Below are 17,187 nucleotides of genomic sequence, written 5' to 3'. Positions count from 1 at the left end.
TTACTACATGTGTTCAACTTTCAACATTACTTTTCATTTTCTTTTTCAAAAGGAAAGGAAAGCATATTTTAGTGGGATTTATGTTTCCTGAAATATTTTGACAATGTGTTTTTTGGTAAGGTGGAACAGACAGGTGGGTGAACTTTTTTAAGGTGAGGTTCTTACAATGTTTATTCTGTGCATCTGATTTTATGGATCCTACTCTTAAATAACTCATGAACCCTGAGGAAAGAAGAGAAGTGTTAACTGCATATTTACTATGGTGGTATTCAAAAATGTTACTTGAAACCAATTTGGTAACATGTTTTCAAAAGGTCTTCTGTTAAAATACGTATATTTTATTTTGTAGTCAAATGCTCTACCTCTGAGCTACAGCCTCTATAGTAATACATTTTATATCTGCCTTTTAAAGAGTTACAGATTATTTTAGAGTTAGTATGAAGAATTCAAGGAATGTATCAACTGTTTATATGCTTATTTAAAACAAAGATAAATGTGAAATGCCAAAGAATACGTAGTGAAGTGTTTCTAAAACTATAATTTAAATTGCTGTATACTTCACTAATATAGGCTGCAGTGAAACGATCTCTTAAAGGAATATCCAGGACAAGTCTGCAAGATTTTCACAGACTGAACATACCCTTTTCTTTACGTATATATATGCGTAGTGTTATTTTTAGGGATGCTGTCTTGTACAGAGCTGAATGAAGAAGAGGAGAATTCAGCATTTAGTGAAAAACAAATAGTAAGCTTGAAATAAAAGACCAGCAGAACCTAAAATAGGATAATACTAAAAATCCCTTCACTGATCTAATACACTGAACTTACTCTTTAGATTTAATTAAAATTTTAAAAGTATATTTCAAAGAAAAATGATAATATAAGCATTTTCAAAACCCTGATGGTTATAGTGTTAAATGGGCTTAGAGCTTATCAGGACACTTTTAAAAAAGTATGTTTTTAGATTGTTTCTTTTAGTTCCTTGCATTGCATAAGAAGGCTACTTGCTGTCATTTAATATATTCAGATTTAGTCTTATAGTTACATTTCTGCTTTCATTTTTTTCCCTCTTTTAAAAATTGTATATTAATTTAGTTTCTCCAAATTGTTACATTCTTTTAAAAATCTAACATTCATATAAAACATTTTTTTTCTAGATTTGTTGACATATAGAATGCTTCGATACACATATTTTTGTAGAGTCTCTAAACAACTTCTTTTATGCTGGTTGGAATCTGGCATACTTGTCTGGCCAAAAAAAATGCACACTACAGCAAAAAGATATGAATGTGAAGCCCAGCACACAGATGAAACTGGAACTCAGGAGTTACACATATCTCAAGATGGAGATTCTGAAGCTGTGACTAAATTACATATTCCAGTAATGGTGGATGAAGTTGTTCATTGCTTGGCACCACAAAAAGGGCAGGTGAGTTGGTTAGTTGTTTTTTTTTTTTTTTTAGTTTTAAAATGGAGATATAATTCTCATTCCATAATATCACCATTTTAAAGTACATAATTCAGTGGTTTTTGGTATAGTCACAAGATTTTAAAACTATCACCACTGTCCAATTCAGGAGTATTTTCCTCACCTCTATAAGAAACCCCATGCCCATTTGCAGTCACTCCCCTCTTGCCCCGTCCCCCAGCCACTGACAACCACTAATCTACTGTCTGTCTTTATGGATTTGCCTATTCTTGACATTTCATATAAATGGAATCATACATTAGATGACTGTTTGTGTCTGACTTCTTTCCCTTGGTATAATGTTTTCAAACTTTATGTTGTGGCATGTATCAATACTTCATTCCTTTATATAGTTGAATCATATGCCATTGTGTTCAAATGTCACACTTCATTTATCCATTCATAAATGAATGGGCTACTATGAATTATGCTGCTGTGAATATTTGTGTGCAAATTTTTATATGTACATATTTTCAGTTATCTTGGGTATATACCTAGGAGTGGAATTGCTGGGTCACAAGGTAACGCTATATTTAACTTTTTGAGGAGTTGCAAAATTGTTTTCCAGAATTGATTAGTTTTGTCAAACAACTGTTTTAAAAGTAAGGAATAGTACACTGATTGAGTGGTTAGGGTATGAAAACTAAATTCCAATGTGGTTTCTTGAGAATTTAAGAATCTTTTCAGGAATGACTAGAATTCTGAATTCCTGTTCCCTGTTTTCTTAACCTTAGTTTTTCAACTACAGTGCCTAAATCATAGTGTAGTTGGAAGCATCAAATAAGGTCTTAGAAATGAAAATGCTTTAAAATCTATAAAAAAGACCACAAAAATGTTAGGTGATATAATAATATCCCAAAAGAAAAAGCTAGAAACTTTCTGATAATTAAACATGCTTAAAAAAGAAAAATAATGCTTTTATCGTTATAAATTTTCTTCAAATACCTGTTTAGAACTTAATGCTGATACTTCTTAGTGCATGGACTTCAGAAATTTGTTCCCCTATTCTATGAGTTACTGTTTTTACCTAAATAAGTTACTTTTAGTTTAAAGCCACACCTTATTTCTTTTTTCAGCATATAGGAGAAGTTGTTTAGCTTAGTGGTTAAGGACAAACATTCTGGAACTGGAATGCCTAGGTTTGAGTCCCTTCTTTGGTGCACATGCATGTACACACACAGACATAAAGTTCTTTAATTTTTGTGTGTTTTTTTTTGGCTTCTTTAAGTTGGATCTGACAGTTTTCATGGACTAAACTGTATTCATAAGGTATACCGACTGGCTGGATATTTTTCATACAAAACTATCAATTATATGACTCAGGTTACTTCATCGTAAAAATACTGCTTATCGCTCATCACACAGTATATCCATAACAAAATAAACCCAGTACTCTCTTTAATTAAGAAAATGAGTTAAGTGTGATTATGTGTTTAAAGCATCTAGCTCAATGCTGTCACATAATAGACTCCAAAAAACCCACGAAAATATAAATTTTTTAAACTTTATTTTGTACATTTAACAATTGATAATATAAACATTAAAAACTAGAAACAGTTGAATAAAACATACGTTTCTCAATTAAATGTACTGGATATCTATACTTTTTTTTAATCATACAATGTGTTACACAATATATTTGTTTCATAGTAATGCAGTCATATGGTATTTGTCCTTTTGTGTCTGGCTTGCTTCACTCAACATAATGTCCTCCACGTTTATCCATGTTGTCATACACTTTATGACTTCATTTCTTACAGCTGCATAATATGCCATCATATGAATAGACCACAGTTTGTTTATCCATTCATTTGTTGAAGGGCCCCTGGGTTATTTCCAGCTTTTGGCAATCATGAATAATGTTGCTGAAAATATAAATTAAAATGATAAATTGGGTAAAACTTCTTATTGAATAAGACTTCATCTTATTCAAATCCTTTTCATTTTCTTTAAGGATCTAAAATTCGGATATAAGAAATTAAATCTTTACCTAAGTGTGAGTTTTTAAAAAGGTATAAATAAATAGAATTATATTATGTGTATTTCTTTCTCTATATTTGTGTGTGTGTATATATGTAGGTATGTATGTATTTACTATAAAATATGTGAGGGGGGCAGTTAGTAAAAACATGGACCTGAACTCAATGGATTGAATTTGACTTCTAGAACTAGAAACCAAAGAACATTGTATCAATTTGGTGAACCCTAGTAGCAAAGCCGAATATTTATTTTGTACTAACCCATGAAGAAGGAAAACAAACAAAAACAAGTCCCACCAAGTCCCCTAGTAAATCAGTTTTGGGTCTGTCTGTTTTCTATAACCAAATGGAATAAAAATAGACCATTCTACAACTTGACCTACTCTGTTGTTTCATTCTGTTCAAGTTCCTGACAAATGTAATGTTGGTTCATTTATTTTGACATTTCCATTATTCTGATTTGAGTTGAGTTTCGCAGTAACTTTTTATAGAAAGTTTAATTTTCTGAGTGTTTTTTTCTGAAAACTTTAATCTGAGGAACACTTAGAGACAATATTATTTCTTTTTCTCCTGTCTGGCAGACAGCTTTATTCACTATTTCCTTAATCTTCAAGTAATAAAGAACCAGTGACAGTCCTTGGACAAGAAAGTTCTTCATTTCATTCAAAATCCATTATTTGCTTCTTTTCTTCCTGAGCCTTTTCCTCAAAATTATTTTCTTTTGCAACTGTGAGTCATATACTCACTTGTATCAATCACCCACTTAATTCTGTTTTCCACATCACCCACAGTGGTTTTACAAGTGAAAATTTTGATCATAAGAGGAATTTAAAACAAAATCTAAATGTTATTTTGCATGAGGCTTAGAGCATTTTATATTTATGTATTTTTCTTTAATATTTAAAAGATGCTTACTGAAAGAAAAAAACTGATTTGAGGAATTTCTTTATCCTCATAGCCAGTTTAGTATATGCTAGTTTTGCAAATATACTAAAAATATTTACTAGCTTGAATTAAAAGGAAAATAATCCTCTTTCTTTCCCTTGGGAGGAAAAGAAAAAATTAAGTTATAGTTGTTTCTCCCTTCTCAGTTTTCTTTATTTCATATTCTGAGTGAATAACTTTTTGTAAGAATGTATTAATTATTCCAAAAACATTTGTCTCTAAAGATGTTTAAGTTCAGGTTATATTAGTTAATTTTTCATTCCATGTTTGTGATAACTGAAGAAAACAGGGATGATCCTGCCTGTCTTCAGATGGCCACAGTTTGGAGTATACAAGAAACTTAGTATTCTTTGCCCAGTAACATTGCTAATTCAGCTTGATGTATTGGGGTTTGTGTAAGAGTGGTAAATTATAAGGGAGATGATGTACATGTAAGGACTGGTACCTGTAGCTGTGTAATTTTGGGCAAGTAACTTGTTATGTATGTGCCTCAGATTACCTGTAAAATGAGAAAATAGAACCTATCACATAGGATTATTATAAGGATTAGATGAGTTAATATAGGTGTATTGATTAGAATATCTTTCAGATATATGGGGAATGGGAAAATCAGGGTTGCTAACTAGATAAAATTCAGGAGAAAAATATCAGGCCATAACAAAGGTGAAAATAAAAAGCAAAGGCAGAGCCAAGGTATCTGGAATTGAAAAAGTGCTGTTTCCTCTGTCTGAAATTCTCATCACCATCCCTCAGTTCCTCCTGGGTCAAATTTTACTTTCTCAGGAAAGCATTTTCTGAGCCCCCAGAAGAAAACAGGTCTCATTATATATTCATAGATTCATATAATTTTCTTGTATAGCTCTTAAAGTCATTTATAATTATATATGTTTAATGATATTATTTGTTCAGTGGTCGTCTTTCCTATTGGACTGCCCTCTATGAAGTCAGGGGCATGTTTTATCTTGTTCACCAATACATCATAAGTGTCTAGCATAAGACCTGCCACATGGTGGTTTTGTAATGATTTTTAAAGTGAATGAATGAAAGTCACAGTTAACCAGAGGACAGATGTGAGGCAACAATAACAGGCATGTCCCATAGTTACTGCGGTAGCTTCTCTGACTTAAAACTTATATTATTCTAGCCTGAGTGTAATATGTCCAGTCTGATCAAGTAACTGGAGCAGATACCAGGGCAGAGAAAATGAGCTGGCACCTAAACTTATGCAAAATAGATTATGATGACAAATAACAGACTTAGGTGGCAAGATTGGGTTTATAAATATTTGAAAACAAATGTCTTACCCATTTTGGTATTCTCACACTTAATATTGATTTTGTAATTGTTAGATTTACCAAAGTGTCCTGGTTTGATAATTTTCTTGTTCCAAAAATGTGCCATGTTTTATATAATGGAATTTTCTTAAGATCAGTAGCAGCATTTTATTTGTTTTGCTTGGAAATCTTTGCAATCTTCAATGGAGAGTAAACATCACAGACTTTTGTTTATGAGACTGTGTTTGCTATGTTCAAATATTGGAGATTGATTACAGAGAGGTGGAGTTTATTGTATTTTGTTTGACTACAAATTGTTGAAAGGGGTAAGAACATCCCTAAGGGACAGGACTGATTGAATTTTTTTTTAAGAAAAAATTTTTAAAAAATTCAGACAAAATGGACTATCAAGATGTAGTGAGTATCCTTTCAATTTTTTTGAAATACAGGTTTTTTTGGAAGTAAAGTTTTATTTTATATTGCATTCTACTTTTTTATTTGAAGCAAGCATTTTTCTTAAAAATTCATATAGTAAGATTAAGAGATTTTTGTATTAAAATACCTTCTGGAGTTTGACGTGCCCAGTGCTGTGCTGGTAAATGTTTAAAAATTAGCTCTGGAAGTGGCAGAATAGGGGATTTAAAAAAAAACGACACACATACAACAATCTTGAACTTTGGTATTTACAGTTTTCTGTGGTTTAAATACTCCGAATGTGACCCATTTCAAGTTACCATCATGTCGCTGAATGTAGAGTTAGGAAGAAATATGTATGATTGGCTCTCTCTACCTTGTACGATCACCAGTGTGATTCTCATGATATCATGATATCTGTGAATTATGCAATAGTCAAAAATTTTACCTGTTTTGAAAATTGGTGTAGTCTGTAGAGTTTTTAGCTCATTTGACTTTTCTCTGTTTAATACCCATATTTCTCATATTTGTACACTGGAATGCACAATGGTGTAGCTGTAGAACACTGGTTTCATACATTTTTTTAACAGCAGAATTTTTCTTCTCTCTCATACATAGGATTTTACTGAAATTCATCTCAAATATAAAATAAAACAGTGTTTTATAATGTACATTTCATATTATTTATTTCTTATAAAGTCAGTTGTCAAATACTGTGGCTTTGAGTTGAGTGTAAAACCTTTAAATCAATATCAGTATCTCTTTTGTGGTTTTTTTGCAGTTTGTTTTTTTCCCACAATTTGGATTCACACAGGCATAATTAAAAAATGTAATAGTGTTTTTATTTTTTGAAACAGATTTCCTGCAATCTCAGCTTAATTTTTCAATTAAATAGAAGTAGTAAGAGAAATTTTATTTTGAGACATAGCTGTGAAGTGAATAGTTTGAATTCTTGAATAGCCAATAGAAATACAATTGTTCCACTTTGAATAATAATGGTTACAAAAATGATAATAATAGAGACTTATTTTTGAGTCCTGTCATGTGTCCGGCACCGTGATAGACTTATTATCTATATCATTTCATTTCTTTCTCCAAACAATTTCATAAATGAGAAAATTTAGATTTAGAGAGATTAATATTTAGATTTAGCAAGATTAAGTAACTTCCCCAAGTTTAATGAGCAGTTTAGTGGCAGAGCCAGAATTCAAACTTGGCTCAATTTTTCTGACCTGGGCTCTTAACCAATATGTTATCACCTCTCAAGTTACCAGAGTAATTTCTAATAAAGACTTAAAAACTAATCCTGAAAGAAGAAGGTTTTATCTGTTTTGAAGAATAGATAAACCTAGTTTAATATGTATTTTCCCTAATGATGTGGTACTGATGAAAATATTGTTCTTCATTATACTATATAGTCACTTATTTGTAAATAAATACATATAATTTCATTTATTTTCATATTAAAATCTTTAATAATTGAAGTGTATTTCTTGAATGTGTACTCAACCATTTTCAGTAAGTTTAGCATCTGTGAGCATTTGCTTACTTTTCTACAGTGAATTAATTCAATTTTTGTCACTGTATATAATCCTCATTATTAGAGTTTAGAAACAAATTATAAATAGACGACATTGGATAAATATGTAAGATCAACAACTTAGTCAAGTCTTTCGTTTATCCAATGTCTTTAAATTATCTTCTCCAGTTTGGTCATTTTCATAGTCCAGTGCCGAATCTGTGCTCCCTTTTTGCCTAGTAAAATCTGAAAATTTGAAATATTTTTTTAAAAATTCAGCTTCAAAGATAATTAGAAACTACGGTTTTTAAAGTTACTGGTTCAAATATAGCCAGGAAATAAATATGGTTCCACAGTTAATTGATGCTTTTTCATGTTTGAGTCTGAGATTTACACTGAATTTTAAATTTATTTAGCAGCTATTTTTTTCTAGTTCAATAAATAGAGACCAAAGAAGAAAACAGAGCTCCATTCCATAAGGGGAGCTCATAGAAAGAAAAAGAAGAAGAAATATGCAAGGTTTTTTGTTAACAAAGCAAGTTCACATGACTCATCAGGGGTACTGGTTACTCTATTTAGGTCAGCATTTGTCCCTGATCAGTAGTCTAATCATAGTTATTGCAAAGGCTAGGTTCAGTGGTTTTGTCTTTTCTCATTGTTCTTCCAAGTCCCATATTGTTTTTGTGAAGAGTGGTAGGAAGTGTTCCTTGACCTTGTGATTTCTTAAAACATTTTATTTTACTCTTCTTCTACTACCTTCTCCTCATATAACAAACTACTCAGCTGTAAGTAGCATACTTAAAATATTATTTTATAATAATCCAAATTACAAAGCTTTATGGAGACTCATCTGCAATGTTCTGTGATCTCTCTTTCTCGTCTGTTTTTTTCTTTTTCAGTTCTGCATTAATTGTTTTCTGCTCTGAGTGAAACAAATATAATTTACCAGGAGGTAATATGCATTCATATATTTTATTTCTCTTGATGAAGAGTGTTGTTTTAGAAAGTATTTATGTGCATTTTTTGTAGCTACTGATTTTCTCCTATTATATATAAACTACTCAGTTTGAGTTGTCAATATTTGTGAGGTAATTTTATCTATCACGTTATATACTGATTTAAACATATATTTTATCCTTGTCCTATTTATCTGCTCTGTGCAGTATAAGTATTTTTCTGTATTTATCATTGAATTTCAAGATAAAACCTAATTCCTTTTATTGTAAATTTTTTTTCTGGAAAGCAAGAGAAATTAACTCTGGATATGAAATATATTCATGAAAACAGTCACTTGCAAGCCAATGTATGCTGGAAAGAATATTACTAATATTAACAAAGTTGTATAAGATTTTACTGTTTGCAAAGCACCTTATTATATTATCGACTCTGGGTTTTGTTAGTACTGATCTCATTTGTACAAAGTATCATGTCAAATGTAGAATGAAGGAGCGGAATATCTTCAGTGCTTCTGTTCTCTTGGAACCATGTTGTAATAAAGATACTTGTTGGAGTCAAATGCCTCTAGCTAATAAAGAGATTATTTGGTGTGTTCTTTTCCCTCCACCGTGTTAGTTCTCATGATCTTTCTATTTAATGGTCACCCTACAAGATGTTCAGGGCTTTTATCAGGCCCCTTACTCCCTTAGGACAACCAATTTTGCCTAATATCCCTAGAGAGTAGCTCACAGCCTACTGAGCACACCTGCCACTATGCCAGTGCTCAACCACTTGGAGCACGTTATTCTACTGTGGCCTTTACAGCCGTCTGCAGAGACATCTTTCTGACTTCTCATTGTTCAGAGCTTGATCCCTGATTGACCTTCCAGTCTGGTAAGTAAAGCTTATATTTCCAGTGACTAGAGAGGAACAGAAATTGCTCAAAGAAAGATTGACCTGGAGCCATTAGATGACTATGGCTTAGAAATGAAGATAGAGGGAAAGGATGGTGTCAAGGCTAGAAAACTGTAAGAGGATGATTGGAGGATCAGTATTATTATGAAAAGGGAAACAAACAAACAAACTCCATGAATTTCTGCCTTCTCTCTATATTTTTTCTCTGCTTTCTCCAGTACCTCTCTACTATGTATGTCTTTGATGATGAGAGAACAAGAATTAGTTAAATGAGAAAGTAGTAAACCGGTCTTAAAGACAAATGCTTCATTTTGAGTGAGGAGTATTATATATTTCAGGTACCACTTTAAGTGCTATAATTACTTTGTTTATTCTTTGTTTAATTTTGCTTTTGGATAAAAAGACTTCTAAAATCTCATCTTTCTAAAATTTAAAGTATACTCATCTAAATTAAAATTTTCTTCATTGACTTAAGGTGGTAACTTTGAATATTTGTTATTATTCTGTTATGTAAAACAGATATTCTCAATGACTTCTTTATTTCTCTGTCCTCTAATTCCCTACATGGTATATATTTTTGGTTACCTTTTTTTCTTCTTTGCTGATACTTTTTTTTTTTTTTTTTGATAAAGATTTATTTATTTTTATTTTTCTCCCCTTCCTGCCCACCCCCTGCCCTGTTGTCTGCTCCCTGTGTCCATTCACTGTGTGTTCTTTTGTGTCCACTTGCATCCTCTTGCATTCTTGTCAGTGGCACCGGGAATCTGTTTCTCTTTTTGTGTCATCTTACTGCATCAGCTCTCCATGTATGCAGTGCAACTCCTGGGTAGGCTGCGCTCCTCTCCATGTATGCAGTGCAACTCCTGGGTAGGCTGCGCTCCTCTATGTGAAGCTCCTCTATGCGGGGGACACTCCTGTGTGGCATGGCACTCCTGTGCACATCACCACATGGGTCAGGAGGCCCTGGGTTTGAGCCCTGGACCTCCCATATGGTAGGCTGATGCTCTGTCAGTCGAACCAAATCATTTCTTAATATGTCTACTTCCAGTGAGGTCACTGGTGGTTTGGTGCTGTATATACTCTCAGAAAAACATGTTCTTAAAGTTAATCCAGTCTTGTGTGGGTAAACCCAGTGTAAGTAGGACCTTTTAATGAAGCTATTTCATTGAAGGTGTGACACCTCATTCACCATGGGTCTTAATTCGATTACTGTGGTCCTTCATAGATGGAATGAATACACACACACAGAGAAAGCCACAGAAATGAGGCTGAAATCAAGGAAATACAGAAGAGAAGGGAGAGACCAACAACAGGCACTGTCATGTGTCTTACCATGTGGCAGAGGAGCCAAGGATTGCCGGCAACAGGTCTTTGGGAAGAAAGCATTGATTTGATAATGCTTTGATTTGGACAGTTTCTCAGCCTCAAAACTGTAAGCTAATAAATTCCCATTGTTTAAGCCAACCCATTTCATGTATTTATCAGCTTAGAAAACTGAAAGAGATTTTGCACCAGGAATGGGTGCTGCTATTGCAAATACCAAAGAAATGGAAATACTTTGGATTTAGGTAATGGGTAGAGACTGGATGAATTGTGCGGTGCCTAATAGAAAAAGTCTAGATTGCTTTGAAGAGACTATTGGTAGAAATACAGATGCTGAAGGTACATCCAATGAGGCCTGAGATGGAAATGATGAATGTATTACTGGAAACTGGAGGAAAGGCAATCCTAGTGTTAAAATGGTAGAGAACATGGTGAAATTGAGTTCTGATGTTGGCTTTAAGGCAGAAGTTGAAAGTGATGAACTTGGGATATTTTAGCTGAGGAGATTTCTAAGCCAAATGTGGAACGTGCAGCCTGGTTTCTTGCAGCTTAGAATTTTGAAATGACAGTCAAAGGATAAGGTGAGAACTTACTCCTGGGTTTAAAGAAACCAGAAATTGATGACTTGGTGAATTCTGAGCTTCCAGAAAGTAAGTCCCCAGAGAATAGGGTTCCATGTGAGGCTTTAACTGAACATGGAACCAGCCAGCAATTTCCATGGAAGTCAGGATTAGAGTTGCAGTTATTCTGGCAGGATCTGTGGGAGGTCCTATTATCTGATGATTTGGATGCCTATGTACTGCATGTGAGATCTGAAAATCACTGACAAGCTGGGGTAAAAGGGACAAAGAAGTGACAACTTGAAGGAAAGGGCAGAACCATGGAAGCTGAGGTCTGTACTGAAGACATCTTATGCCAAGAGAGCGGATCCACTTGTGTGTGTAAAGGTGAATCTACCCAAGGCCAAACCCATTCCCACTGACTAAGCATGTATCCGCTTATAGATGTACTGTATAAATTCATGGCTGCCTCTGACAGAGGCGGGCTGAAGTTTATTCTTCAGACCCCCTCTGTTGGGAGAGCTTCCCAATCCTTGGCTGAATTCGCTGGTCTCCACATCCCAAATATCTCACTCTGACATCTAACAAGCATCATTTGTTCAGTGAGGCAAAAGTTCAGAACATTAGGGAATATATACGGTATGCTAAAGCTTTGAGACTATCTTATTGGAGATGAGAAGCATTGATGCTTTCCTATCTCTCGTCCTCAGATTTGACATGAAATCCCAGGAATTCAGGCTGATTTGGGGTTAGAGATGGGAAGGTGGACTTTTGGGTTTGAGGAGATAATAGCCTTCATTTGAAATGTCCAGTAACAGAAATAAGGGGCTGAAAATAGGGATGAGAAATGGAGATCGAGTATACCACACAGGTGATGTTCAAACCCTTGAGAATGGATATAATTGTCAAGAGAGATGGAAGAAAACCTTGGTTAACACTTACATTGGATATAAAAGCTGTGAAAAAATTTGACAGTAAAGGGATGAGACATGTAGATATGTAAGGTAAATTGCAACAAAAACGGCTGCCCAGTCTAATCTATTTCATTACTTTGAGCCTATTTGACCAGAATCTGAAGAAAAAGCTTATATTTTGGCCTTGTGAATAGCTGGAGTAAGAGGTAAATCATGACTTACAGTACCTTCAATATTTGGACTGTTTTCTTATTCAGTATTTAGGCTTAACACTTATTTGTGCAGTATAATGTTTCATCTAGAAACCTAAATCTTTTAAGGTGACTTTCTTTTATTTGAATGAAGCTTGTTGTTGCTATTGTTTATGTGGAATAAAAATTACCACACATATTTAGCCGCTCAAACTTAATATTATTGTCATGTTGAATCTTGACAGACTTATATACATGAATGCATGATAAACCAATTGCCAAAGAGACAATTCAGTGTCAGCCATCCTGGAAAACAAGAGGTTACCCATCTCTAGTCTGCCATTTGGATTTTGCATATTTCTTAGCATTTGTTTATAGCTTCATTTGGGGCTGGCCTGTTTATGTGCAGAGTAAATTAAATGACAGGGAATACTCATTTGAGTTGTGAATATGATTTCCTTATTATATTTTTTCTGACTTAGTGAATTATAATGTTCATACTTAATGAGGAAGTGAGAAAGATCTTCTTTCATGTAAGTTTCTATTGCATGCTCTTTAGGCATTTCCTTCTAATCAAGGTCCACATGTCTATGAATAGAAGAACTGTGGTTACCCTATATTATTAGGAATAGTAATATCTCTCGATAAATGGATGTTATCAGAAAAGTGTACCACAACATATTCTATAAACATATTTAAAATAATAGCTCAAATTTAATTTATATAATGCTAAAAAATTGACAGTTTTTATGGGGTTCAAGAGAGGCATTCAGGTCTTACTATTTTTGTAAATGTTTTTATTTGCTGAAAATTAACATAAGATGTATTTACTATATGTTTTTTATTTTCAAGATTCTTTTAAATATGTTGTATTTCATATAGTTTTTTCCAGTGGTATACTAGTGATAGAATCTTTTTTTTTTTTACAGTGGATATTTTATGGAATTTTGGTTTTGATTTTATTTATGTTTTGCCTAAAAGTTCAGAAGTGAATGGAAACTATGCATTTACTGTTTTCCTTTTGTTGAATTCAGGGCTTTGTGACTTTCTGTAAAAATGTTAATAGGAAAATTAAATTTCCTAAAATTAGTTTTCTGGTCATTCAGATTTCATAGATAAAGCTTTATTATTTAATTAGTCTTTGATTAGGGGATGTGTTGACCATTGTGGCAGTTTGAGATTATTTCATGAATGCCAAGGAGAGAAAGACTATGTTTGTAAACTAATCCATTCCTTTGATTGCATTAAATTTAGATGAGGGGTCTTTGATTAGATTACTTGATAAAATTACTTTAGGGCTCTTGATTAGACTACATCAGTAAGGTTTAACTCAGGTTGGATCTCTGCCCCCTTGCTGGGTCTGATATAAACAGGAACGTGGAGAAAGACTGACTGAGACTGAGACAGGAAGAGAGAGGTCTATATCATTTTTGATCCTGCCCCATAACACAAAGGAGAAGGCTCAAACAGCTGAGGCCCCAGGGAGAGAGAAGCCATTTCGTTGATAGCTTACTGCTGACATTGGGGGGAGGTTGGAACAGCCTGGACTGATATGGGGAACCCTAAGAAACAAGCCCTATGCTACCTTGCTTCTGAAATTCAGAAGAAAGTGGAACAGCTGAGCCACAAAGAGGAAGCCCAGCGGGGAAGGTGAGACCAGGCAGAGATCACCCACCATCTTGCTTCAACTCCTGGAAGCTGATTTTGGTGACAAAGCACCTCTTATGATGCTTTGAGTTGGACTTTTTGTGGACTTGGAACTGTTAACCTTTTTATCCCAAATAAATCCCCATTATAAAGCCAACAGATTTCTGATATTTTGCATAGGCAGACCTTTGGCAGACTAATAGAACCATCAACTGCCTTTTTAGCCTGTAGTTTAAAGATGTTTTAGGAGAGTAAAAAAAAAAAAAACATGAAATTGACAATACTGCATCAATTAGCCTTTGATGGTTTTTGTTAATTTATTCTCATGTCTTAGAAATGAGAGATGTTTTCAATGCTATTCATTTACACAGCAGATCAGTAAACTTTAGGGCCACATGTCTATGAATAGAAGAACTGTGGTTATCTTGCACATTTGAAATTACTTAGATTTTCCCCCAGTTTTCGTTATGTTTTATATATTGATTTTACTAGATTGTGAAGGAAAAGCATGCATATACTTTGATACTGTTTTTGAATTTTTTTCTTTCCAATATAAAGACTAGGGGAAAAATGGTTAAGTCATATCAAAATATTTCTGGGTCTTTTGTTTATGTGTATTGGGTGATCTAGGGAGTATCAAAATAGTGGGTGAATACGTGTGGAGCTGGCCCATGTGCAGTGCTGATGCACGCAAGGAGTGCCCTGCCACGCAGGGGTGTCCCCGGTGTTGGGGAGCCCCGTGCACAAGGAGTGCGCCCCATAAGGAGAGCCACCCAGTGCGAAACAAAGTTTAGCCTGCCCAAGAATGGCGCCGCCCACACAGAAAACTAACACAAGATGATGCAACAACAACAAAAAAGAAACACAGATTCCCGTGCTGCTAACAACAACAGAAGCGGACAAAGAAGATGACGCAATGAATAGACACAGAGAACAGACAACCGGGGTGGGGGGAGGGGAGAGAAGTAAAGTAAATAAATCTTTAAAAAAAAAAAACAGTGGGTGAATAAACATGAAGTGAATAATCAAAACCCAGAAGATTAAATGGTCTTTGCCTTTTAATTACAGACTTATTTTGTATGTGTGAAATGCCAGCATTAAGAAGACAGTGAATATAATTTGGTCATCTTGGTTTAGAATTGATGGAGAAAGAGCCAGGGTGTGAAGTAGGTTGGGAATTCATAAGGAAAAAAGGAATAGGCTTTCTCTCTCCATGGAGCTTGCTACATTGGTGTGTTTGGGGATAGATTTAAAGTTCTCAGGGAATTTATAAGTCAATAGCTGTGAATAATCCATCCATCTCTGATCATAACAGTAATAATAGTTGAGAAGATAAGTGGCATAATAAAGGTATGCTGTTTAAATTAGAAGAGGAAGTGATTATGGAAATTGGGGCCTTGAGGCTGCACAATAGAGAAGGTAGTGAATCCAAGAAACACTTGGAAAGATTAAGATTTAGAGGAATTGAGTATTTCTTTGTTTAGTGGATGCTCACAGAGGTCATGAGGTATAATAGAAGTTGTCACCTAACTTGACCAGTTCAATTATTACTCCTAAATATTGATGTAAGCTTGAAAATGTCACTTAATTTCTTTGAGCCTCAGTTCTTAATATGGAAAACAAATATTTTGGAAATATATTCTCCCCAAGAGTCCTTATAGCAGATTATTTATAATAATCAGAATTGACTTTATAAATGAGCTGGATATCTTCTGTTTGCTTTTCTAGATCTGCTGTGTATCCTTCTCCATCCTTCATGTGTCCTGGAAGGTTGATCTATATTAACTCTATTATCTGGTTTCCCAGCTTCCCTGACCTTTGACTTCTGGTTGGGTAAGGCCAATGGGAGTTACCAGGAGAGCAGAAAGTGAGAGGAGAGTAAGCTCATGGTACTTATTCCCCTCACTTCCTTGTGTTCCCTTCATTTGGCTGCTTTCCTCTTCCAAAGTCCATAGTTCATCTAAGGAGCCCTTCTCTTGTGTATCTGAGGTGCCTAAAGGATATCTAAGTTTTCTTGTCTAGCAGGCAGTTCAGTGGAATAGTCTGAAGCATGGAGGAGAAGACCAGGTTAGAAATGAGAATTTAAAGAAGTTGTCAGCAAGACAGTGCTGAAGGCAAAAATGGATGAAGATAATAAAAAATTGTGTATTTAAAAAAAAAAAAATGTGGAAGCTGATGTGGCTCAGTGGTTGAATACTGGTTTGCAGCATACAGGGTCCTAGGTTCAATCCTTGGCCCCAGTACCTCAAAACAAACAAACAAACAAACAAACAAACAAACAAAAAATGTTATACCACGAATGAAAACCTGGAGAAAGCTAATATGAGTTTATTGGAGTAAGCCGACCTGAGGAAAGAGAGAGAAAGAATGGTTAAAGAGATTTACAGAGAGCCAGGAGATTGGTGGAATGGAAGCCAAGGGAATAGATTTTAAGATATAGGCTATCAGCAATTGCAAATGTATCAGAATTTCAGAAATGTGTAAAATATTGTAGCAAATGTTGTTTGGAGTTTATAATTAAGTGGTTACCTTAGGGACAGCAGTTTCGATGGAGTTCTGGGAGTAGATATCAGGTTCCTGTGTAGAAGGCATAGGAAGAGAAAGCAAGTATAAATTACTTGAAAAAAATTAAATGAGAAAAGGAGAAAATATGAATGGTAGCATGTCAAGGGTGGGTTTTATGTATGTGCAAAGTTAGATAGATAAGTAGGTATTTACTTTTATGAACGCCAGAGAGAAAATTTGAAAACACATAAGAGAGAATTTCAGATAAAGGTTGGGGAGTCTTGGGTCAAGGGCACAGGTACAAGATTGGGCTTGAACAGAGGAGAATCTTTTCATCCTTCAGGACATGACATAAAGGTAATATAGTTGAAGGTAATTTTGTAGGTAAAGGAGAAAAACTGAAATTCTAGTCTGAAGGCCTCCATTTTTATTATGAGATCAAAGACGAGGTTGACTGTATATCTGATACGTTGTTTAGCGAGATTATTGAAGTAGGGGTTTGAGAAGATTGTTGAGAAGATTAATTTCAATGAGAAATCCTGTAATTCATTCGAGTAGTAATTTAGCTGTTCAAATAGAGGAATGATTTGTGTATTT

At 34.3% G+C, this 17,187-nt stretch overlaps 1 protein-coding gene across 3 annotated transcripts in view; it reads left to right on the top strand.

Annotated features, from left to right (window-relative positions):
- Positions 1-17,187, top strand: part of METTL15 (methyltransferase 15, mitochondrial 12S rRNA N4-cytidine) — a 257,669-nt gene that overhangs the window by 4,554 nt on the left and 235,928 nt on the right. For all 3 annotated transcript variants that reach the window (XM_058305613.2, XM_058305612.2, XM_071218140.1), the window contains exon 3: positions 1,158-1,429. In XM_058305613.2, coding sequence (XP_058161596.1) covers positions 1,175-1,429 — 255 coding nt within the window. In that variant the 5' untranslated portion in view covers positions 1,158-1,174. The remainder of the gene's footprint in view (positions 1-1,157; positions 1,430-17,187) is intronic.

The sequence above is a fragment of the Dasypus novemcinctus genome, chromosome 10, assembly GCF_030445035.2.
Source record: "Dasypus novemcinctus isolate mDasNov1 chromosome 10, mDasNov1.1.hap2, whole genome shotgun sequence".
In the NCBI taxonomy this organism is placed as follows: domain Eukaryota; kingdom Metazoa; phylum Chordata; class Mammalia; order Cingulata; family Dasypodidae; genus Dasypus; species Dasypus novemcinctus.
Note: the sequence above shows the minus strand (reverse complement) of the source record. Positions and strands in the feature narration are given on the sequence as shown.